Source organism: Corapipo altera, unplaced genomic scaffold (genome assembly GCF_003945725.1).
Source record: "Corapipo altera isolate COAL_440 unplaced genomic scaffold, ASM394572v1 113, whole genome shotgun sequence".
Classification (NCBI taxonomy): Eukaryota; Metazoa; Chordata; class Aves; order Passeriformes; family Pipridae; genus Corapipo; species Corapipo altera.
The window spans coordinates 11,302,969-11,328,306 of record NW_020884895.1 but is presented as its reverse complement, the minus strand read 5'-3'; the positions used below and the strand labels follow the sequence as shown (position 1 = coordinate 11,328,306).

General features: G+C 46.7%; 1 protein-coding gene across 1 annotated transcript; it reads left to right on the top strand.

Annotated features, from left to right (window-relative positions):
- Window positions 1-107: 107 nt before the first annotated feature.
- Window positions 108-24,319, top strand: GMPS (guanine monophosphate synthase). Its single transcript, XM_027647201.1, has 16 exons — window positions 108-228; window positions 4,461-4,642; window positions 8,540-8,654; window positions 9,518-9,615; window positions 10,600-10,703; window positions 11,774-11,967; window positions 12,272-12,437; window positions 13,943-14,094; window positions 14,486-14,659; window positions 16,237-16,342; window positions 17,298-17,413; window positions 18,343-18,468; window positions 19,510-19,625; window positions 20,973-21,103; window positions 22,764-22,936; window positions 23,762-24,319. Exons 1-16 carry the CDS (start codon window positions 202-204, stop codon window positions 23,861-23,863), a joined length of 2,082 nt encoding a protein of 693 aa, XP_027503002.1. The 5' UTR covers window positions 108-201; the 3' UTR covers window positions 23,864-24,319.
- The last annotated feature ends 1,019 nt before the right edge of the window (window positions 24,320-25,338 follow it).

Sequence of the window (25,338 nt, the reverse complement as noted above, 5' to 3'; positions counted from 1 at the left end):
GTGTCCCCGTTGCACAGGGCCAGTCCCCGCTCCCATCCCGGCCTCATCCCCCTGACCCCACCACCGCTCCTCCCCTTCCGCCGGCGCGGCGGTGCCGAGGCGGCTCCTCCTCCTCCTCCTCCTCCTCGTCCCTCCCGCGGGCGGCATTAGCTCATCGCGGCGCGGCGGCCGCGGCTCCGAGCGGCCTTTTCCTTCGCCCCCATGGCCCTGTGCAACGGGGACACCAAGGTCAGGGCGAGGGGAAGGGAAGGGAAAGGGTAAAAGGAGGAGGAGGAGGAGGAAGGGGGCGGTGGATTTGCGCACCGGGCGCGGCTCCCGGCGCATGGCGCTGGAGGGGCCCCCGGGGTGGCGAGGCCCGGGCGCGGTGGGGTTTGGGGATGGTATCCCCCCCCCCCCCGGTGTAATTAATGAATTACCCCCACTCAGGGCTCTGTGCCACCCCAGGGACCCCTCGTTCCCCGGCTTTGGGTCTGGTTTTAATCCGGCAGGACTGGGCTCCCCCCCCCCACCCCTGCGCGTCCTGCGGGGCGGAGGGGATGGAAGGGATGGAGGGGATGGAGGGGACGCGTGTCCGGGTGGCTCCTGAGCGGGCAGAGATGACTCCTGCATGGGCAGAGATGACTCCTGCATGGGCAGGGGTGACTCGTGCGCCTTTGGGGAAATCAGAGCTTTTTTGTTGGTAATTCAACTTCTGAGCCAAGCCCTGCGAGCTGCCTGGAGCCGCTTCTGTGGCGGCGTTAAAACCCTCGTTCTAGGCTTTGCTCGAAAATACACGACCCCGAGAAGGGTTTTTAGGCGCTCGGGTTTTTAGGGCGCTCACTTGGTCCCTGCGTAAGTTTTCTGACGCTTATTTCCCTGGCCGTGCACGCAGCCTCCTCTCCTGGCCGGGTCTGCTCCTAGGGGCTCCTCTTCTCCCTGGTTCTGGGCCCTTTATCTAGTTTGCAAGAAGACTGTCATTCTGGAGGGGTGTTGAGTGCTCAGTTGGTCTCTGCTCAAGTTTGCCGATGCGCTTTTCCCCAGCCAAGGACACAGCCTGCTCTCCTGGCTGGGGCTGCTCCCTCCCGGCGCTGGTGATGGGATGTGGAGCTCATGGCTCATCCTCCCCAACCTGTGCTCTCACGGGAAACACAGATGATGGAGAAAATGACAGTGGTTTCCACGAGGTTTGGGTCTCAGCAGCCCATGGACACGTGCATGATGCTTCTATCTGTTAAAGCTTCCCTCACATAACGGGCTGGGGGCTCTTGTCTTGGTCTTGGGGGTGGCCTGAGTTGGAGGGAGTTACTGTCCTGTTATACTTTAAAATATGGGTGACTGTTCTTAGACCTGCTTAATTTTAATACCACAGGGAAGCAATTAAACTCTTGTAAAACCTGTGCCGGCTTGAAAGCACGAGTTCAAGGCTCCTGGTTTAGGCTTGTCCTGAGTTATTGGTGTGGGCGAAAGCTCAGGGCTGAGAGCTCGGACAGAGGAGCCACTGCTGCAGACTGGGCTCTGCTGCTCCTTGGTGCCCCGGAATGTGACTGTTCTGTATGGTAATGTGGTTTATAAATTGCATTAATGAGCATCCTGCGAGCATGTGGGTGTGTGAAATGCCAAAAACCTCCCTGATTCTGCACAAGTGGGCTGTTAGGAACCTGCAAACTTGGTTTAAAGTGCTAAGAAAGTAGGTACATGAGGAAGAAGATTTGTGGTGTCCTCGGCAGGTAGTGTAAGCCTGGTGGCAGCTCTCCTACCACAGCTCATCACAGAACTCAGAATTACTTGGTTTTGACACAAAAAAACCCAGCAATGTTGGAAGACTTTTGTCTTCCAACGATCATGGGGAGGGTAGAGCTGAGATGAGGGAGGAAGGACCTCGGTGCCACATTTCGGGTCTGTGGGACAGAGGGCTGCGGTTTTCAGGGTGCCTTGAGATTTGAATTAGCTCAATAGAGGCTTTCCCCACCCCTTTTTCTCTTGGTGTGCACCAGTTCCATCCTGGTTTTAGTCCCACTCTCAGGACATCAGCACGGTGCCCCTGCCCTTGGACAGCTGTCAGAGCAGCTTCCACAGAAGGTCCCAAAAATAGCGAGTTTTCCAGATTTTTGTGAGAAAAGACCAGAAGACGAGGAACTCTAGTTATTCCTCTACTGAGGGGTAAAAGAGCTTTTATTAGAGACTGGCCAGTGCCCAGTAGGAAGAGGTGCTGGCTCCATAAGCCCTGTCCCTGCAGGAGCTGGGCTGTCTGGTGTCCTCTTAATCTCTCTCCTGGCAGACGTGTGGTGTACAAGGCTCAACTGCCATGTTGGCTGCACGTTAGCAGCATCTGTTCCCTTTTGGATTTTATTAAATGAAGTTTCCCTTGTTAAATTTGGGTTCAAAATCCCTAGCGTTGGAATTGTGCCTCTGAATAAGTGAAGCCAGACCCTGTGCTGACTTTCCGCCTTCCTCTTCTTCCCTGTGATTTATGGCAGAGTTGCTTTTGGGCTCTCTTCAGACCTGAACCTCCTTAGCAGTTCTGCTTGTCTGAACCTACTGCTCTGAAACAATTAAAGACTTTAAATAAAAACTGCAAGGACATGGTGTTTTGCCCCAAGGAGGGCTCAGGCAAGAAGGAGGGTGTTGGTCATTTTTGCAAACTTCTGGTTTAGAAATTGCGAGGCGAAAATGCCCAGAGTCACTGTAAAAGTGATTTCCTCCCATCCACTGGAAGGGAGGACAGCTCTGACCTCTCTCCATCTGACTGGGGGTTTGAAGGGGCCATGCTGCTGAGGTCTGTTCTCCTCCAGCACATGCCCTTTTTGGTGTGTAACCCAAGACTAAAAGTCAACCAGAGCTCCCTGTCAGGCACACTCAGCCACGAGCCGAAGGACAGAAACTGAGGATCTGATTGTAAACGGGATTTAGGCTTTTGAGGGGTTTAGCATTATTTTTTTTGCTGTTCATGTGCTTTAATTAAGATAAAACCTCTTCCATTGACTATAAACTTTGGAAGTTTTGAGCATGTTTGCCTTCCTGGACTGATCTGAGGACAGTTACCTGAGGTGTCCCGTGGTAGCTGAGCACTAAAGCTCGGAGCAGCCTGTGCTGTGTGTTTGTTGGGAGATGTGTCCCAGCAGGGTGGTGCTCTCTGGGATGACCTGTGGTTGACGTGGGGGTGATTCCCTGACCCAGGTGGAAATGCCTGTGGTGGGAAAACTGATGAGTCCTGGGTTGGAGGTTCTGCTGCATGGTAGAAACATGCAGAACAACTCAACGTACCATCGCTGAAACTTGAGATGAAGCTCCAGGATGTGCTTGGAGGCAGTTTTTCCCAGGTAGAACCCTTCCCAGTCTTTCCTTCATCAAACTGCATTGGCCAGGAAGCAGTGTGAGCTTTAAGTTAAGAGAAAAACACCCCAGAGTAATTTCTTCAAGCAGCAAAATTTTTTTCTGCATGAATTTCTTGGTGTCTTAAAGCATGGTAGCGTTCATTCTTCCTTGAAGATCCCCCAGTAAGGACACTTCCATGGAACAGCGACCTCTTTTCACTTTTTTTTTTTAAAGAAACTTCTCCTTGTGTTTTTTAGCCCTCTTTCAGATTTGGAGTTGGCCAGCCAATTCAGACATGATGGGCTCAGAGAGAACCAGTGCTTTGTTCTGATGTGCAATCTGTTTGAATGCAGACTTCTTTAAAAATGATTTAGCAGTGACATTTGTTCTCAATTTCTCCTTTTTTATCCTCCCTGGGAGGTAATGTCGAGTGAAAGTTCAGCCTATGATGGGGAAAAACATTTTCCTTCTGACTTTGAGCTGGTTAGCTTGAGAAAAAGGCACATGCTCTTACTTTCCATGGGCTGTGCTGGGGTTTATGTGGAACTGGAAACAGAAAAAGCTGCAGTGGCTGCAGATGGTGAACAGAGCATATGAGCTCTTATTTATGGAAAGCCCTGCCTTCATTAGCGTATTAGCATTTATCTTCCCTAATTTGTGCCCTGTTTGGTTTGGGGGATGGGGATGTCCATGTTTGTGTGGCTGTTTGGGAAGGATGTGCTGTGCCAGTGCGTCTCACAGTCCTCATAAACTCGAGGATTTTTTTCATTTAGAAGTTTCTTGGCTAGCCTTTATCATTTTAATCATGAATTAGCATAAGCTAATTAGCAAAGCTTTGCAGATGTTGGTTGTCGAAGAGGTCTGGCTTAGTCTGCGGTCTGCAGCCTGTCACTGTAAAGCCAGGGGAGGTTTGGATTGGATATTAGGAGAAATTTCTTTGTGGGAAGGGTTGTAAAGCGCTGGCACAGGCTGCCCGGGGCGGCGGTGCCGTCACCATCCCTGGAAGCATTCGAGAAACACGTGGATGTGGCACTTGGGGATGAAGTTTGAGGTGAATGTGGTGGCAGTGGTGTTGGGCTGATGGTTGGACTTGATGATCACCAAGGCCTTTTCCAACCTTTCCGGGTTGGGAAGCTGACGGAAGCTGCCCTGGGTGCTGTTCGCAGCCCGAGAACGCCGGGGGAGAGCTCAAGGATGGGCAGCACCACTACGAGGGGGCCGTGGTGATCCTGGACGCGGGGGCGCAGTACGGGAAGGTCATCGACCGGCGCGTCCGGGAGCTCTTCGTCCAGTCCGAGATCTTCCCGCTGGAGACGCCCGCCTTCGCCATCCGGGAGCAGGGATTCCGGTATGTCCTGCCCCTGAGCCCCCTGTTCCCTTCCCCCCTGCCCCTGAGCCCCCTGCTCCCTTCCCTCCTGCCCCTGAGCCCCCTGCTCCCTTCTCCTCCCCTCCCCTCCTGCCCTGAGCCCACTGCTCCTTTCCCCCCTGCCCCTGAGCCCCCTGCTCCCTTCTCCTCCTGCCCCTGAGCCCCCTGCTCCCTTCTCCTCCTGCCCCTGAGCCCCCTACTCCCTCCCTCCTTCCCCTCCCATCCTGGCCCAACCCTCCTTCCCCTCCCTCCTGTCCTATTCCCCTGCTCCCTCCCTCCTTCCCCTCCTGTCCCCTAGCCCCTTGCTCCCTCCCTCCTTCCCCTCCCGTGCTCACTGCCCGGGTGTTCCCCTGCAACACCTTTAACTGAGTGTTGTTACTGATTCCACCTGGGCTTGCCCACCCAGGCAAAATTTATATTTGTTTCTCGATACCTTAATGCCATTTTAACCGTTTTGGTTTCCAGGTGTAATTTAAGAGGTTGTGTTTTTAAATATGTATCTGCAAAAATCGAGGTGGTCTTGCTGTTTTTCCTGTTAAACTGTGGTAGCTGTTAATCAAGAATACAAGTCTTGCGTGGTTCCAAAAATGATTTCCTTATTTAATCAAGAAAACAAGTCTTGTGTGTTTCTAAAAATTATCTTCTTATTTAATTTATTTTTTTTAAATTAAACTAACTTACTTGGATGCTGAAGACATTGTGGTAGATCATGCCAGACTGTTTCTGGGAAGCAACTGAAAAAAAAAAAAACTAACTGAAACTGCCCCTTGTTGTTTGCAGCAAAAAAAAAAAAAAGGCCTCACAATTAATTAGTATTTTGTACATTTATTTGTCATGTTTTATTAGGCTTTCTAGGATATGCATCTCTTCTGTGTGGGGAGAATAAATACCCTGAAGTCCACAAACCACCAAAGACCTTCCTTGTCAGTTTGGTACAACCCAGACATATGGTGCACGTGTGCTTTTTGGTTGTGCCTGACAACAGATAAGACAGTGCTTTGCTGCAGAACTGCATTTTTCCAATCAATGATAATTAGTGAACCAGTAAACAGTATATTTTAGTCAGTCAAGTAGGAACTTATTGATCTCTCTTGAAAACACAGAGAACAGAAAACCCAGGAACTGCTGGATCTATCAGGCAGCTTTTGTGTCAAGGATTTCTTTCAGAAATGTTCTGAAAAACACCTTTTCTTGTCAGGTCTTGCTTATAATTCTCCAGTGGTCAAGGCTTTAAAAGATGGAAGTACTTAATAACGGGTTTGAAAGAATTCCTGCACCTCCTGTGTGTTGGATTTGAGGAGTGGGTCACAGCACTGGTGGTGTTTTGTCTCAGACCTGTGCTGTGCTGGGAAGGTTTGTGCTGGGAAGAGCTTCTCCCTCTTTCCTTTAGCAGCTGAAGGTTCTTCAGGTTCCATGATTAGACCTGTGGGACTTGTTGTTCCAAATAATTGTGCTCTTTAAAATGTGGCAGCACCTCTTTGTTGAGAAGGTCACTCCCCAGGGTTGGGGTGGTGGGTTCGGGTTATCAGGGCCCAGGTTGGTCGATGACTTTGTGTCCACAGACTCAGTCAGCAAACACCAGTGCCTGATGTCAGGTGCCTTCCTGCAGTGACCACTGAAAAAGTGAGTTTGTGCTTTCCCTGCAAGGTTCTGATGCATGTTCCACGTGCCCTGGGCATTGCCAGGGTCCCGTGTTGCAGCTCGTGCTCTGAACAGGCCGAGGAGCTGCTCTTTGGGCTGTGCTGAGCTTTGACACGGGCAGCAAGAGTTCTGCTAAAGTGTGTTCACGTGTTGTGTTTGAAAAGCTCCTCAATTCCCATAGTGTCAGAACATTCTCCAGAGACAAGTGTCACATAAATGTGACATGAACAGTAGCATTTTCCACGGGATCCTGGCGCTGGGCTGGGAAGTGCCACAGGCTCAGTGGTTTTAGTCTGGATTCTGGCACTGACCTCTGGCAGGAGTCCTGAGGTTGGCGTATCAATGCACACATTTTACTCTTGGTATTTTTATGTGGTTGCTGATGTGCCTTTAATCCATTGCAAATGGGTTTTCAGAGCTGGCTCAGTTTGTTTTGGAAGTGGTTTAAGGTGAACCAGAAAAAGGCATATTCATACCAAGGCAGGAAGATATGCATGGAATTACATGGTACTGCAGTAAAACACCCAGGGTCTGCATCCTCTGCTGGTTTTAACTTCTCCTGGACAGTTGAGAAGATGCAGGTTCCTGTCTCCCCCCAGGATCATAATTTCTTTCTTTAATACTTGGATATATTGCATAACCTTTCTGTATCCTGGGAGATTTTAGTTGGTACGGGAAAAAAAACAGATTTGAGTATAACAGTGTATAACTATTTTGACTTCTCATAAGAATGTTCAGTTTTTTAGGTGTGGCTGTATTCCTCTAATTCCTTCTTAGAACCCCAGGGAACAGCTGGAGCTCTGTCAGGGGGGTTTAGGTTGGATGTTAGGCCAAGGTTCTTCCCCCAGAGGGTGGCTGGGCACTGGAAGAGGCCAACTCAGGGTCTAGTTAATATTAAATAGTGTCCTGTACACAGGGCACCGAAGCAAATGCTTCTGAAAATGGAGTTACTGGAAGCAGCAATACCACCAGGCATGGAGGGTGTTCAGGCTTTTCCTCCCAGTGTTGGAGTTCAGGGAATCCATCGTGTCTCCAGCTTGAGCAGAAGTGCCTGTGCAGGTACAGCACGAGTTGTCAGGGTGGGTCAGTGTAAACCTGTCCCTGTGTCAGCTGTGTCCTTGTTCCAGAGCTCACCTGGAGGTCCCAGCATGCAGAGAAATAAATGCTGCCTCTTCCAGCTCCATCCCTCTCCTACCTGGAACGAAGAGCCTGTGCTGGGGAGAGGGAGGTGGGCTGCAGGAGATCCAGCCCTGTGCCAGGGGGCTGTGTGGCTGCAGGAGATCCAACCCTGTGCCAGGGGGAACAGGGGGCTGTGTGGCTGCAGGGGATGGTGGGTCCATGGTCTGGTTCCTCCAGGCCTGTGTCTGTTGGTGGTGCAGGTGTTGTGAGCACAGTACCTGTTCCTGCTGCTCAGAACCAGAGACACTGGGTTTTGTCAGTGCTTGCATGACAGACTCTAACCAATGCTGGAAGAAAACTTTATTAGATACATTTAATCCCATTTATGCAACCTCTCTCTTGTTTGGTTTTGCATTTGTGGCTCTGAATAACGAGTTTGATGTTCTCTTGAAATAAACAGTCTGTGAGTCCAAGGTCTGGTCCAGCCCTGCTTGGTCCCGGGCTGAGGCCAAAAGTGTTGCCCAACTGGTGCCTCTGCAGTTCAGGATCTTGCAAATCATTGTGTTTGTGAAAACTCTCTCTTCCCCTTTGAAAGGATTTAATTTTCTTTTACAGTGTGAAGTATTAACTTCAAACTATACATGCTGGCCTGTGTTGGACTTGTAATGCACAACCTGTTGCTAATGCCACCTCTGCATAATCAGAATGGAGTAAGGGACATTTTCTCAGCAGACTTAGAAATTTGGGAATGTGTTTTTTGACTGCAGCTCCCCTCCAGATGTCACAGACTTCTTTAAGTATTTATATATATATCTCTTCATGCTAATACTCTGCTATGTCCCAGCCATCTTGCTGATGCTTGGCTATGAGGAATTTAAAATACAGGCACTTTTTTAAGATGGTTTATATTTGACTTTGTTTAAACTGAGGAAATACCTCCCTAGTAAGCTGGTGGGTGTGACAGCTACAGCATAGCAGAGCTACATGTTAGGGTATCTGTGTTAAAATATATATTAAAGTTAGAAAAGTGGTATGACACAATGTCAGTGTTTGAAGCAACTGAAGAGGTTTTAAGTAAACAACATACTTGAGTTAATGTTTTCTTTGTTTTCTCTGCAGAGCTATCATCATATCTGGAGGACCAAACTCTGTTTATGCAGAAGATGCACCATGGTTTGACCCAGCCATATTTACAATAGGAAAACCAGTGCTTGGAATCTGCTATGGAATGCAGGTGCTGTTGGGATAATCACAGAACCCTTAAATTGGAAAAGATCTCTGAGATTGAGTCCAACCATTATATCTGTTTGTCCAGAACCATCTTCTGGGCCTTATTCTGTTATTAACTGAAGGTGAAGTGCTAAAGGATCTGCTTTTCTAAAGAGGCAGTGCTACTTGGGCAGGATGCTTTTGAAGTCCCAGCTGAGATACTTTTAATTGTTGAACTGAGGGGGTGTGTTCATCTCTTGGCTCTGCCTTCTCATATAAAGGCTTTAAGCTGAAGGAGGGCAGGTTTGGATTGGGGATTGGGAAGAAATCCTGCCCTGAGAGGGTGGGGAGGCCCTGGCACAGGTTTCCCAGAGAAGCTGTGGCTGCCCCTGGATCCCTGGAAGTGTCCAAGGCCAGGCTGGAGCAACCTGGGCTAGTGGAAGGTGTCCCTGCCCATGGCATGGAATGAGATGAGCCTTGAGGTCCCTTCCAACCCAAACCATTCCATGATCAATAGCATAAATAGTTCTGTTTTGAGTTCCACACTGCCCTTTTTTAGTCATAACAAATATAACCTGTGGGTCACTAATTAATTCTGTTCAGTTGGTATTGAAAAATGAACCCTCATGGAAACAAGGGAATTAGTGTTTCAAGCATGGAATGTTTTAGCATTGTTCTTAAGAGTGTTTTACACTCCTCCCACCCCCCAAAAAAGAAACAGCCCCACATATTTCCCTGTGGACTCACTGGTGGTCCTGCAATGGTCTGCACATCCAAACTGAGCAAGGAAACACTCCCAAGGAGAAAAGGGCTGGATTAGATGCAGGCTGAGTATAAAGTGATACCAGATTGAATGGTGCTTTCTCATTGAGTATTTTTGTTTTCCAGATGATGAATAAGGTGTTTGGAGGCACAGTGCACAAGAAGAGTGTGAGAGAAGATGGGGTGTTCAGCATTACTCTGGATAACACATGTTCACTCTTCAGGTGCAGAGGCATTTTCAGTTACCAAAGCAATACTGGATATACCAGTCTGGGAAAGGGTGTGTGGATGAAAGGAACATTATTTTAAGGAAAATAGTGAAATTGCATCAATGTTTAGCTGATACTTTCTAATAAAACTTTTACAAGTGTGGTAACAAGTAAGCAGGTTACTCATTGAAACAAATACTCAGGCAAATGTTTTCAAGAAATACAGAGGGGAATGTTGTGTAACCCCCTTATTTCAAAGTAGAAAGTCTTCATTGAGACCCTGTAAAATGTACCATGACCTGGGAATATTTGTGTTAAGCTCTTGTCTCCTGCTGTGCAGTGCTTTTGTATTAGTTGGCACCCATCCAGTTCTGGAAAGGTCATAGAAAATCCCAAACCATTTGCTTTCCACCTTCCTTTGAAATTGCTTTGTGATGTTTTTATAAAGCCAGAATTAGATTTCTTGGTAGTTTGTCGGTGCCTCTCAAGTTCCTTGTAAAAGTCTGACAGTTCACTTATATACCTGGTATTCCAGTTTTATTAACTTTCCTCTGCTGGGCTCCTGCAGAACTTCATACCCTGCCTGAGGGTGCCCAAATTGTCCTGAAAACACGTAGTTTTGAAGAAGAAAAGTTCACTTTGTTGAAATAAAAAGCAGGACTCCCAGGATCCTGATTGACTCCAGATGGTTCCATGTGTCCAAGAGGGAATGCTTCAATATTGGGATGTTTATAAGGAAAAAAACCCAAACCCTTCAGAATTAAGGTGAATTCCCTCTTCCATGAGAGGTGTAGTGTACCAGAACTTCTGCAGCTTCCAAGGGAGACACCTTGGAGCTGGAGATGGCTGTTCCTGGGAGGGAAATCCTGCACATATTTCAAATGTCCTGGTCAAACAAGATGAGCTTTTCTTGTGATCCCTCAGGACTCCTCTTGGAAAGGCAGGGAGTTACTTCTTTGTTCTTTTTTGAATTGATTCTAGTCTTTAATCTTTGTTTAGGGGCCTTCAGAAGGAAGAACTTGTGCTCCTCACTCATGGAGATAGCGTGGATAAAGTAGCCGATGGATTCAAGGTGGTGGCACAGTCTGGGAACATTATAGCAGGTATTTATTTTCTCCTGAAAGTTTTTAAAGGAAACAATAATGGCAGACAGAAGTTAGAACCAAATGGGAACAGAGTAGACTCCTTTGTTATTTATTTGCCAAACAAGGGAATTGTTTTTAACAATTCCTTGTGTGTGCTTGCATGTTGTGCTGTCGTGGTAATAAAGAAATAGACTTTAAAAGGAGTGGCCCTGATTGAAATGTGGTTTAAGTAAGAGTTAACATTATTTTCTAGAGTTTTTGTTATTCTAAAGTGTGCATGTATTGTTTCTCTCTGGGATAAAATATCCTGTGCCCTTAGGGTAGTGGTGATGGAGACGTGCTGTGGTGTGCAGTGTGAGTGGGGTTTGGGTTCTGCACTGTAATAGTACAAGTCAAACGCTGTTTAATTAATTATTAAAGCTTGATTAACTTGTTATTTAATATTGCATGAATGTTCAAGTGAGCAAGAATAATGTAGGTACTGAAAGCAGGGTTTTAACATTGCACACAGATTGTCACAGAAAAACGTAGGACCTTAGAATTTGGGGTTTGAAAGTCACTGTAATTACTGAGTCCCAAAGAGCCCCCTCTGGAGCCTCTTTCCTTGGAGATGGGAGCCCTGGAGAGATCTTAAATGTGCTGAGCATTTAGTAAGATGTCACAATTTATTCATCTGGTTTATTTAAAATCTTTCATTGAGAAGATAAAAAGGCTGAAGATTAAGCTCCTAAATCAGACAGGGACACTTGGATGCAGCTGGGTTGGTGTGGCTTGGCTGCAGGGTTGGATGAGGTATCATATGAGGGGAAAAGGTAATATAATTTATTCCCGTTTTCACAGTGATTTTCCTGGGATGTCTCAGTGTTTTCCTTGGTTTCTGAGGGATTGTGTGTTCTAGATATATAAGAATACCTTTGCTGCTAATCTTAGTGAGAATCTTTAGTTTTGACTGGTGATCTGTGCCAAAAGGTGGCAGAATAAATCCCTGTATACACTGTGTCAGTACACGCTTGACTTGAGTGTGCATTCACTGCCAATTTACTCATTTATTTCTGTTTTGTCACCCTCGTTTCCTTGCACCAATGAAGGCATAGCAAATGAATCCAAAAAACTGTATGGAGCACAGTTCCACCCCGAGGTGAGCCTCACAGTGAACGGGAAGATGATCCTGAAGAATTTTCTGTACGACATTGCGGGCTGCAGCGGCACCTTCACGGTGGAGAACAGGGAGCTGCAGTGCATCCAGGACATCAAGGACAAAGTGGGCTCCTCCAAGGTCCTGGTGAGTGCCTTGGCTCCAAGCTGAAAGATTTGTTTGCAGAAGCACTGGTAGTTGTCCAGATTAATTTGGAAAACGCAGAATTGTCGTGATTTGGGTCATACATTACCCAGGTTTTAGAAAAAATTGCACAGTTGGGCCAACATGTTGTTTGGCTTCTTGTTTCCTTCCAAGTCACTGGCTGCAGGTCAGTGCTGTTCTCGTCCTCCCGGCCGTGTCTGAGTTGTGTGCTGACACTTTCCCCACAGACAGCTGCCCACATTGGGTTTTTTTTTTCCCCCTTTTTCCCATTTTCCCTCCTGCCCAGGTGCTGCTCAGTGGCGGGGTGGACTCCACAGTGTGCACAGCCCTGCTGAACCGGGCCCTGAACCGCGAGCAGGTCATCGCCGTGCACATCGACAACGGCTTCATGCGCAAGAGGGAGAGCCAGTCCGTGGAGGAGGCCCTCAAAAAGCTGGGCATCCAAGTCAAAGGTACCTCAGCTCTGCTCAGTGTGCCTGGCACCGCCGATGGCCTGGCTGTCCTCCCACAGAGCTGCATTCAGTGCTCTGGTTTGTTGAGCTGCTCTTCCCAAACCTTGCCTGCCGAAGCCGGGTTGGGCCTTTGGAGCCGCCTGGGCCTGTTACCAAAATTCAAACCTGAGATGTTAAGCTTTAATTTGTTTGATTGGAGCACACAGTGAGCTGCCCCATCTCTGGAGTAGTTCAGATCTGGGATCTGCAGTTGGGGCACAGCAGAGCACTGGGTTTGTGCCTCAGTCACCTCTCTGCTGATGGCTGAGGGACCCTGTTCAGCTGCTGCAAAACTCCCTGGATTTCCATTTTTACCGGTATCCTGGTTAACACTTGGGGCTTTATTTCTTGTCCTGGATCTCTTTCTTTGTAAACTGAGAGCTCATTTGGGTGATTGAATGCTATTATAGCCAGAACTATTTTTTCAGGGCATTTTTCCTTGCTTTTAAATAGGAGCATTTTGGTTGGTTTTGGAGTAGCTTATTGAGGACAAGGTGGTCACAGGTTGGACTCAGTGATCTTGGAGGTCTTTTCCAGCCTCAGTGATTCTGTGGTTCTATGAAGCAGTTCACTATGAGTGAGCAGAAAGTGCCTTGATGTGGCCAATGAGAAAGTTCAGAGGTTTTTTTTCCCTCAAGTGTGAGGAGGTCAGAGAAGGCAAATTTTGTGCAAACAGCCAGAGCTGCTTTACACTACCTGGCTGAGTAATTTAATGAGTAAGAGCTGCCTGTTCTGGTGCAGTGCGTGTTGTCAAGGGATCCTCCTGTGTTTTGGCCAGGAATTGTGGCACTAGGTGAGCAGTGCTTTCCACTGCCTGGCCCTCAAACAGTGCAGCAAAGTCTGAGCTTTATTCTATGCCCACATTTTTTTAAATTTTTTTTTTTATTATTATTATTTTTACTTTTTTCTTTTTTAGTGGAAAATCCATGTCTTATTCTTGCAGTCTGTGGAGCAATAAACCTGGGCTCTGGCAGGCAGCCAGGGGAACAAATTGAGGGAATCCCTTTGCTGCAAGTGCTCCTTCTGTAGGTCAGGGAGTTCAGTGCTGGTAAAAGATACCAGAGAGCCTCCCAGCTGATCTCTGGGTTGAGAGCCTCTCTAAATTAAGAGGCATAATGCAGCATGAATAAATAGTGCATCATTTAATTTTGGTTGCAGAAAGGCCTTGGGGAAACACTGTCCTGTAAACCGTTTAAAGCAAGTAGATTATAATCTAAGAGGGGAAGCAACAACTGAGCTTTCAGTCACAATATGAAAAAATAACAGGTTAGTAAGAGAAATAAAAGGCTTTTGTTACAACTAATTCCTGAGGTATTGAACAGCCCTATTTAATGCAGTCAATAGTCAAAGGACTGGTATGATTTTTATTTTCCTTTTTTTAAAGCAGCAAAATAAAACTTATTTTTTGCAACCTTGCACACAAACCTTTACTGACTCTGTCAAAAACTCCCTGTGATTTCCTGCAGTGGTGAATGCAGCTCATTCCTTCTATAATGGTACAACAACTCTGCCCATCTCAGATGAGGACAGAACTCCACGGAAGAGAATTAGCAAGACCTTAAATATGACCACAAGTCCTGAGGAAAAAAGAAAAATCATCGGTGACACCTTTGTTAAGGTAATGTTTTATTTTTTATTTGGTTGATTTTTATTTTTTTAAAATAACGTGGTTTCTGGATACACCTTTCCTGTCAGACTGTTTGATCAGTGCCATCAGTGCTCTTGTGTAGTCTGTGGATGACCTAAGGAGCCACTGGTAGGTTAGAGGGAGAATGTTGAGCAGGCACTGATGTTCCTGTAGCCTGGAGGTATTTTTTCCATTTTCTGTGCAACAAAATAAGGGGTTATAGGACTGTTTCAGCAGTGGGAGAGTGTCATAATTAGTCCTCCTGATTGTTTGTCCTGTTCCAGCTCAGTATCATTGGTCAGGCAATCCATTATCTTCTTTAGACCTTGGACAGCCAAAAGTAGACTGCAGCTCTTTGCTTTATTTTCTCCCCATCCTGCAGATTGCCAACGAGGTTATTGGAGAAATGAACCTGAAACCCGAAGAGGTTTTTCTGGCGCAGGGAACCCTCAGACCTGATCTCATTGAAAGCGCCTCCCTGGTGGCCAGTGGCAAAGCTGAGGTGATCAAAACCCACCACAACGACACGGAGCTGATCCGGAAGCTGCGGGAGGAGGTACCGGGACGGGGGGGGCTCAGTGTCACAGACTGAACATTTCTCTGGTTTGCTGCTGTGACTGTCCTGCACTGATGGGACCCTGCTCTGGCGAGGCCCTTGAGATCCTATTGTAATATACTGCAATTTATTACCCTTTTTTCCTAGTTGCTACATTCCCAAAGTAGTCCAGATTTTTGGGTGTCGTCCAGCACTGGATACCTGGAAGGATGTCAGAGGGTTGAAGGTGGTTCATGCAGTGTGAACAGTGATGTTCTCAGCTGCAACCCAAAAGCTGTTTCCTCGCTCTTCCCTCTCAAACAAACCCCTGTGTGGTGAGGAAGCAGGGCAGCACCAGTGCCTTCAGCAGCAGAGCAGTTTAGGCTTCTCAGGCCAACTGGTTTAACTGGAATTTGTGGTGTAATGGGTCACTTTTTCCTTCTGTTGTCTCTCGTTCTGGACACAAGTCAACGAGTGATCTTTAGGTATTGATGTTCCAGACCTGGCACATGATGGATTCAGGCAAGAGCAACAACAGTGCTTTTAAAAAAGTGCTTAGAAAAAGATAATCAGCTCCTGCTGAGAGAGAAGAACAAAATTCTCCTTATCTTGAACCTCTTGTAACATTCAGCCCTTCCAGCAAAGTGTGAGAGAGAGAGAGAGAGAGAGAGAGAGAGGGAATGAGAAAAACATGTTTAAATGAGTTGGAATGTAGGGATGGTTCCTGCAGGTACCTCCAGGGGTGAGATCTTTTTTTTCTTATGCAGCTACTGCCTCACATTTGTGGTAACCTGTTCAGAGATCTGCCAGCAGCACACTGGTGGCACACACTGTCTTTGCCAGTTAGCAATTTAGGAACCCCAAGATCTTTCTGAAATGGCCCAAAGGGGACATCTGTGGCTGACAACCAGGAGCTTGGAGATGATGGGAGCACAAGAGGTTGAACTGTCTGAAGACAGGCAGCCCAAGTCCTGTCCCTTTAGTGCTATTCCCAGTTGGTCTGTTTAGTCTGAAGTCCAGAAAAGCTTTTTAAACACCTTTCCTGTGCACAGCTCTTAAGTATCAGCATGTGAAGCAAATGTAGGAGACTGCCCTAATTTGCTTTTTCTGGCATTAGTTCTCTAACTGTGTTACAAAATAGCCTAAGAAAGCACCAACCCATCACAACCCTGGTGGAAGATGCTCACTCATCAGTGAGTCTCACCCACAGGAGAGAACTCCTAATGACCCACACTCCTAATATCCAGCACTACAGAACGAGTTTTCAAGGCTTTTGGGTTGGTTTGAACATCCAGCAGAGACAGGGAAGGTTTGAATTTGCACAGACAGAACCAGTTTGACCTTACAGCTGTGTCTGCACTGCTGGAGCCAGGGATACTTCTGGCACAAGCTGAAACTTCCTTGTCTCCCCCTCTGTCCTGCAGCTCTTTCCCAAAGCCCACACTGACATGGGATTTGTTTCCAGTATTTATGGAGTCCTTGGCACTGATGCTGTGAGGAGCAGGCCAGTTTGACTGCCATAACCTAAACACTTGAGGCTTTTTGTTTGAACTTGTGAGCTGGAGTGTAAATTGCCTTTTTTTTTGTTTGTTTTTAAGGGTAAAGTAATAGAACCACTGAAAGACTTTCACAAAGATGAAGTGAGAGTGCTGGGAAGAGAGCTTGGCCTTCCTGAAGAACTGGTTTCCAGGCACCCCTTCCCAGGTATGGGAGCTGATCTGTGCTGTTAGTGCAGGGCTGTGGGTTGTGTCATTCAGCAGATGCTTAACTGCAGTGTGGTGGAGTATAAAACTGATCTCTAAACACAGAAAAGATCAATTTAGGTTTTTATTTTAGCAGGATCTTCTTTCAGGAAAAGATTTGGGAGCAGCTTAGTAAATATACTTAATAAAAGCAAACGTGTTGTAACTGAATTTACCCTGAGCTGCATTTGTTCCTTTTCAGCTGTAGCAGCCAAACAGGGATTCCCAAAGTGCAGTGAGTGCTGCCTGAGCTGCCACATGCCCATCCTACCTGGAGTAATGGCCTGGCTCTGCCTTTCCAAGGGCCATTTGCTGCTTTGAAAATGAAAGCCTGGAGACTAACACGAGCTCTCCACCAGGAGTGGATAACACAGCCGAGTCCTTTCCAGAGGGGATGTTTCTCTGCCCGTGTGTTTGAGCACAGGGGCTGTGCTAATGCAGCAGCATCCCAGGCAAGGCAAGGACCTGCCTTTTCCAACAAATTGCACTCTTATATTAAGTAGCTAAAAGGTCAAACAGCCCTCAGGGGTCTTTAAAAGCAGTGGAGACTCCTCTGTGTGTTATACCCAGAGCTCTCAGTTGCCTGGCAAAGGGAGGGAGGAGGTTCCTGTTCATTTTGGGTTTCCAGTCAGCACTTTGTCACCACAAACTGCTCCACAGCACCACCAGCACATTCAAGGTGTAGACAGTCAATGCTTAAATGTAAATTAATGCTTAAATGTCCTGAACAGGAATGTCCTTCTGGAATAAACTGCGTGTGGGTTGGGTTTTTTGTCTTGCAGGGTGTTAAGACAATTGAAGTGCAGGTACAATGGCAAAGTACACTGTACTCAGGCACTGACCCAGTGCTCCACGTTTCTGGGTGAAAATCAGCTTCCTGTTATTTGGTGTGATGTTTTTCCAATGCTGCTTTGCAGGTCCTGGTCTGGCAATCAGAGTGATCTGTGCTGAAGAACCTTACGTGTGCAAAGACTTCCCAGAGACAAACAACATCCTGAAAATAGTTGCGGATTTTTCTGCGAGTGTGAAGAAGGTCAGAGAACTGTGAATTTTAACATGCACAGAAGTAGTGGGATTGTTCTGTAGTGGCCTGCAGTGAGGTTTAAACTGCTGAAAGGTCCAAATGACTACTTTGTGCTCTGTGAGGGATGATGAGTCCCAGTACAACTCACTTAAAGCGGGTCAGCACAGTGGAATTTTGCTGCCATGACTGCTGCAAGTGTTGAACAGTTTCTGGAAAGGGGAAGTTTATTCACTCTTCAGATAGTGAACAAGTTTTGCTGTAGTTAAACTTTGTGCAGATGAGGTTTCTGGAGATACCTTGAATCACACAGTATTAGGAAAAGGTCTTCCCTCCCTGAAATGATTGTAACCTTCTGGGCTTGCACACCCAAGCAACCAGTGAATGTGTAGATGACAGTGCAGAAGTGAGGAACTGGTGCTTGCTGGGTGTCCTGGACCAAAACCTGGGGGGTTTAATTGGTGATGTTTAAATTCTACATCTCTTAACTGTGATGACCTTTGTGATTGCTCTAAGCTCACCCAGAGGTGAAAAGTCCTTAGCAGGGACCTGCTCTGAGGTGTAAGTTCAAAACAACTTCCCAAAACTTTTTTGTAAATCCTGATGGGCTAATATTTACATCTGCTTTTCCTTTAAAAACCATTGTAGTGCCACAGAAATGAAAAGTGCAGCTTTGTGAAAGAGTGAGCACAGGAAAAGAGCTTCCCCTGTGGCCTTGGAGAGCCTCAGCTTAAAGTACAGACTAATCAAAGAAAAGTGCTTTTGCTAATATTTAATTGTCAGATGAAAGGTATTTTTTAAAATAGTTCCAAGGGGTAAATGTAGAATAAATTTAAGCAAACAGCTACCTCAATAACATTTTTATTTGCACTGTGCAGGTTCTGTTTGAGGGCTTGAGAGCTTTATTTAGCTAAAATGTATTTTTCTGCATCCTTGCACAGCCACACACTTTGCTGCAAAGGGTCAAGGCGTGTACAAGTGAAGAAGACCAGGAGAAGCTGATGCAGATTACAAGCCTACATTCACTGAATGCCTTCTTGCTACCAATCAAAACTGTGGGAGTGCAGGTAAAGGGAGGCATTCCAGGGATGGTCTGGGAGCTCCTTCCTGCTGGGGTGACAGACTGGGGAGAAACATCATAACTGCTGCCTTGAGATGTGGGAATAAAGAGCTTGAGTCAAGGAGATAAACTCCAAATGGCAGTGAGAGCTTTGTCAGTGCTGGGGCAGTGCAGAGGTGTCAGGATACCTGAAGGGACACTCAGGCAAGTGCCAGGGCTTGGATTTGAGGGTATTATCTGGGTTCAGTGGTGCTGGTCACTCACAGGCAGTTGCTGGTCACTCACAGGCAGTTTCTTCACAACATTCCCAGCCCCACTGACCTCTGCTGTCATCTGTTGTCCCTGATAAGACTCAGGAGTCTCAGACTATGTTGGTTAAAAATCCCTCCTTCCTACATTTGCCCCTTCTGTACTTTTTTGAATTGCACTAATCCTGGGAAGGACCTGGAGCAGTGCAGGGAAAACTGGGATCTGTGCAGCACCAGTGTTACCTTCCTTTTCCCTCCTCTGGGGACAGAAATACAAACCAAGTGCTGAGCTGGCATTCCTATGGAATTGTGTGCAATAACTTGGAGGATTTCTTTACTGAGCAGTCACAGCTGTAAAGAACCTTTCTCTGCAGTATCAGTATTGAATTACATATGTTTTATTATCACTGCTTAGTGTTGTGTGTGGCTTCTGTGGCTCTCTGCAGTCAGCTTTTGTTAGTGTTTGAAGCTGCAGTGTCATCAGATTTCTACACTTTGTCACAAAAATACCAACACACAATCAATCCCTCTTCTCCCCAGTCTGAATCTTTCCCTTTATACATGTATATCTTTATATATATGTTTCCTAAGTCTGAACTTTTCCTTTTATACACTGTTAGCTCTGTTATCTTGCTCTGTGTTTCCTCAGCATCTCCCACCACACTGATTTCATGAACTCGGTGTCTGCCAAAAGTTGGCCCAAAATATGGCCCCTGTCACCTGCAGGGTGAAGAGGAAAGTCTTGTGAGTGATTTTGGCAGCCCAGTTGCCATCCAGTCATTGCTGTTTGTTCCTTGCAGGGTGACTGTCGCTCCTACAACTACATCTGTGGCATCTCCAGCAAAGATGCTCCACACTGGGAGTCCCTGATGTTTCTTGCCAGGCTCATCCCACGCATGTGCCACAACATAAACAGGTAAGGATCGAGTTATCTTTATTTTTAATGAGCTAATTAAGTTTAGCATGCACAAACGTTTTCCTCTGTAGGGTGCAATTTTTTATATGTTGGGCCAGTGTCTTATACAGAGGTTATAAACACACAACAAATCAAAATACAGATTTATTTCTAGCTTGAAAAGAAACTGATAGCCTACCAGCCTACCTCCTCATTTTTTTAGAGCGCTTGATTAGACAATATCCAATATAACTCATGCAAATCTCTTCTGCAAGGCTCCAGCCTGCTGATGAGCTGTGCTGTCCTGCAGTCTGGTTTTGCTGTGTGTCAGAAAGGAATTTACGTGGGGATGTCAGTTCTAATGGCACAAGGAGAGCTCCAAAGCTGGGCAGTTTGATCTTAATTGAGTTCTCTGTGAGGATACGTTTTCTACCTACTTGATTCCATAACTTTTCCCAGCAGCTGACGTTGCTTAGACATTAAATCAGCTCTGGAGAATCACATCCTCCTTGCCTGGCTGGGGGATTTCTGGTGAAACTGCTTCTAATTGCTTATAGCAAACCTTAATTTTCTCACAGAAGTGACACCTACTGACAGAGCTATTATCCTGGAGGGTGAGACCTGGAATTGCAAGATAATTGGTTAAATTAAATGCAGAGGGGACAAAAGAAGGTATAAATCAGGATTGCTTGTGCAATTTCAATTTGTGCTGGCTTTACAGCATTGCTGACTTCTTTAGGCTCTTCTGGATTTCCTGGTGCCCCCCTGAGCCTCCCCCAGCTCTGGGGGCTGTGCTCTCCCAGGGGATGTTTGCAGACTCTGCTGCTGTTTGCAGGGACAGGGAGACTGGCAGCCAGGAGGGCACTGGAATAGTTGGTCTCCTGCCCAGCTGTGCTTGCAGGCTTTGTGTTGCAAACAAAAATACACAGTCTGAACTTGCATATTTTTCTGCTTTGGATTTTAGACAAGTATTCTTGGTTTGTATGCACAAACTCAAATAACTGGTGTGTCCTGGTAGGTCAGTGTCCAAGGCACTCAGACATGTCACACTCTGCTCTGGGCTCTGCAGGGAGGGTGACAGGGGAAAGCTGATGTGGCTGGTTTGAATTCAGGAGATACTTTATCACAGATGTAATTATGCAGATTTATAAATTGCAGTGTTAGTGCCCTGTGCTGAACACACATTGACAATAAGGTTTAGTATTTAATGGGGGTTTTGCTGGGTTCCTGTTAGAAACTGTAAGCAAAATAAAATATGCTGCTTCCTCGTTCTGTTTTCTCACTGTGACACTAAGGATGCAGTCTGGAGGCAATTTGTTTTATTCTGTGAATGTAAAATGTGGTTTTTTCCCCCCCCATCTGTTGCAGAGTTGTGTATGTGTTTGGCCCCCCGGTCAAAGAGCCCCCCACAGATGTCACCCCCACTTTCCTGACCACAGGAGTCCTCAGCACTTTACGTCAAGCTGACTTTGAGGCTCACAACATTCTCAGGGAGTCTGGTAGGTGCTCCACCTTATCCCATGGGTCAGGTCCCTGCAAACCAAGTGGGAATAGTTACAGGGGTACTGTCAAAATCTATAACCTTCCCAAATACCTGCAGAGAAGGTGGTCAACTAGTGGGATGACAGGTTCTTGTGAAAGTTGTAGAAGCTGATAGCTAAAGGACAGGAATTGATTGTAGGGGATTTTGGGGAACTGAGGCTTGCCTCTGACATACCATGTGGTGCTGTGGTGCTTCACTGCACTGCAAACTCGTGCAAAAGGTACTGTCAGCCAGCTGGAAGTCAGCAAAGGTCCTTCTCTCTGCTGATCTCAGTCCTCAGGATTTACCTGAAGTAAAGAAACTTGGCAGAGTTTTTAAACAGTGGGTTTTTTGTGGTAAGAAGGGAGCCCAGATACCAAGTTTCCAGTGGTGCTGATGCTCCTGCCTGCCTGTGGTACTTTCCTGTTCCTTAACTCGAAGTGAAAGCTGTGTTTGTCAACCCAAACCCTGCAGTCCCAGGGAGTCTTCAGTTCCCTGGGTATGGTGCACAGCCAGTCTGGGAATGAAGAGTTCTGAGGTTCAGTTCTATGGTTTTGATTACCTTTGGAGATGTGATCTGTGTGGGAAGCACTGCCTCAGACTTGCCTATATTTTGTATAAATCAGGTTACAGCAGATACCTCTTTTTGACAATCCATGTTCAGTTTGCAGAGCTGTCTGAACAGAATTTGTGCAAAATTACCCTCAGAAGGCTGTGGATAACACTGTTGGTTGTGTTGGTAAAACTGTGGCTGTGTCTTGCTAACTTTTGGTGACACTTGGCTTTGTGTGAATGAATCGCTCCTAAAAATAAGACTGGAGTTCTGATTTAGTGAAAAAACCTCCTTGTGCCAGCAGCTGAGGCCAGGGCTGGCAGAGGGGGGGAGCCTGAGCTCTGTGAGCTGCCACACACCTCCATATCAGAGTTTTAGATCATTGAAACAGGGAAATTAGGGATCTGTGTATTGGCTTTCAGAAGGAGATAATTTAAAAGAAGTAAGTGAGAGATGATTGTCTGGGGTTACCTGTCAGCCACCAGCCGTGGGGATACTGGAGAGCTTTCTCTTGAATTGTTCAAAAAGACTATTCAAAGAGTATTTCAAAGGCATATTTGTGAATGGCTCTTTATTGGGCTTGATATGTGGGGATTGATAAAACCCCATGGCTGTGTTATGTGGGAAGGAAAGTGGATCTTCAGTTGATTCACAGCAAATTACAGGGATAACAGAGATTATCTGGGATTTTTCTGCATGCCTGCAAAGGTTAAAGATCATCTCAAGTGGCAATTTATAGGATCATAGAAAGGTTTGGGTTGGGAGGGACCTCAAAGCCCACCCAGTCCCACCCCCTGCCATGGGCAGGGACACCTCCCACTAGCCCAGGGTGCTCCAAGTCCAACCTGGCCTTGGACACTCCAGGGATGGGGCAGCCACAGCTTCTCTGGGCAACCTGTGCCAGGACCTCCCCAGTGCCTCCAGTGCTGATTTGAGTAGCTGTGGTGGTGCCACAGCAGCAGGGAGAAGATCCTGTGAGGTGTAAATGCAGCTCCTGGTGTAGAATTTGAAGCCCAGGTGGGGGTTCTGTCCAGCTGGTGTCTGCAGCCCAAATTAATGCCCTTTGCCCGACCGTTCCCTGAAGGTTACGCCGGAAAAATCAGCCAGATGCCGATAATCCTGACCCCGCTGCACTTCGACCGGGACCCCCTGCAGAAGCAGCCCTCCTGCCAGAGGTCTGTGGTCATCAGGCCCTTCATCACCAGTGACTTCATGACTGGCATCGCAGCCACCCCTGGCAACGAGGTCCCAGAGGAGGTAACGTGGCCTTCAGGCTCCTCTTCACCGGGAGCTTGTGTTGCAGAGGGCTCGTTTCCACCTTCCTCCCTCTCTCTCTCTGTTTCTCTGTCTCACTCTCTCTCTGGGTTACCTTGACTTTGATTTCCTTGCTGTTTTTTCTCTTTTGTGATATTCCTTAACCAGAATGTCGTGGTGGTTTGGGAAAAACTAACAAAATGAGGAGCTGGCAGATGGGTGTGACAAACTTAAAAGGCTTTCCAGCAGAGCTGAGCCAAAATGCCACCAAGAAAAGAAAAGAGCACCCAGCCATTCCTGGGGTTTTGGAATTAATTTTTGCATTAGTAACTGGAAATAATTACATCATGAATTGCCCTTGATTGACACTTCTGGCTTTAACATCTCAGTGTCCTGTTTGCTCTTTAGGTCACTAAAAGGATTTAGGAGTCAGGTTCAGGTGCTTTTTTCTGGAAAACTATCCATATCCAGTTTCAGGTACTTTGGTAACACAGAGCAGAGCGTGTTCCTACTGAACTGTAATAAACAGCTCTGGAGCTGAAGAGCTGCTGCCTTGAGGGATGTGTTTTGTGATCCACAGCCTGGTTTAGTCTGTGCCAAAAGTCAGAGAGTCCCAAATGTACCTGCAGATACCATGAGCCAGAGGTTTTGGTTCAGTTGATTGTTAATTGGTGTCCATGTGCTAATGGCAGGAGGCTCTTCCTCCTTTGTGTCTGACAGGACCAGTGTGAGCAGTTTTCCTTTAAAAAAGATAATTTTCTCAGGTAATTTTCTTCAGTTTTGTTTCACACACTTTTTTTCTGATATTCTTTTTCCCCTCCACAACAGGTTGTGTTGAAAATGGTGGCAGAGATCAAGAAGATTCCTGGCATTTCTCGGGTGATGTATGACTTGACATCAAAGCCACCAGGAACTACAGAGTGGGAGTAATTAACTCTTTTTCTATCCAAGTACTGTGTGCAGTCTAAACCATATCAGAAACCATTCCCAGTGTTGACATGCAGTACTGTGAAAGAGTGACTGGAGCTGCTACATCGCATCAGATTCCTCTCCTGGAGCATAATCCTGCAGTTCAGAGCTGTGCTGGGGATGATCCCGCCGTGGGGTGAGGATTGTACGGGTAAAGAACCGTGGCAGCACTGCCGGGCACACACAGGTCCCTCCTGCTTCTGCCTTTGTCTTACAGTTCTCCCCGTTCTCATGGGTTTTACTGTCATTTCGGTGTCTCTTTGTTTTTTGTACACTGTGTAAAAAGAGACAGTTTATTTACTTCTACCAAAAGCATTGTTCCAGCCTAAACGTGTAAAAGGAATCCTTTGTGACCAACTGCTTTCGGACGGATTTATTATAAATAAATATTTTGCCAAATGGAGTAGTGGGCACTGTTGAGTTGTGCAGTTACTGTGTATGTTGTGTACTGTTAACTTGTTCTATATTGTTTGACTCTTGGCCCATGGCAATAATGTTGAGCAAGGCTGAAATCTCCTGCCATCCCCTCTGTCCGAGTGTCTGTCCTGGCCCGGCAGGTGAGTGTGTGCTGACACACTGCCTGTGTGTGTGCCTGTGGCAAACTGCAGGCAGGGCAGGATCCCTGTGGGATGGATAGAAGTGTCCCACTGGGAGTGCAGCTGGCACAGCTGTTGCACCAGAGCTGCTGGATCTGAGAGCCCTGTTTGCCCCCCCCTCCGCTCCTGCTGCCCCCGTGCTTTCCTTGGACCTGATGACAGTTTATTTTCTGCACATTTGCTTTTACAGGAGTTTTTTTGGGTATGTATTGTGCTTTGCTTGATCTGTGAGGTCATTCTAGTCATTAGTGTGAAGCCCTGGGGTGGGGGCTGACTTCCCAACCCGTGTAGATCCTCCTGTCGCTCGTGTTCTGCTGTTTGTAGTGAAGCAATAATTGGAGAGATGGATACTTTGGACGTGGAGCTTTTCTGATGGTTTGAGGCAAAGCCATTTCCATCCACCTGAGAATCCTGAGCATGTCCTGTGCCAGGAACAGTTGGATTCTGACCTGAGCAGGTTGCTGGGTGCCTGCCGGGTACCTCCCCGGGAGAACTGGAATGTGTATCCAGGCTCATCCCTCTTATCCCTGGTTCTCTGGTTTAAGCAGTTGTTCTGTTCAGCTGCAAGTTCACCATAGTGTTATGGGGTAAAATACTTGGTTTAAACTGTTCAGTAACATGGAGTATTTCATGGCTGTGGCTACTTCTCTCTCCCCTTGCCTGGATTTGTGAACTGGAATAATGTTGGAAGTGTTTGTTCTATATTTCTGGTTGCACACATTTTCCTGTTCTTACATTCACTGCCTACATGTTTATGGAAATTGGGTTTAACTTCTGCTCATAGGAAATGGCCAACTGGTGTAAATGTTTTCTTTTGCCTGTGTCAGGGGTGGTTTTTCA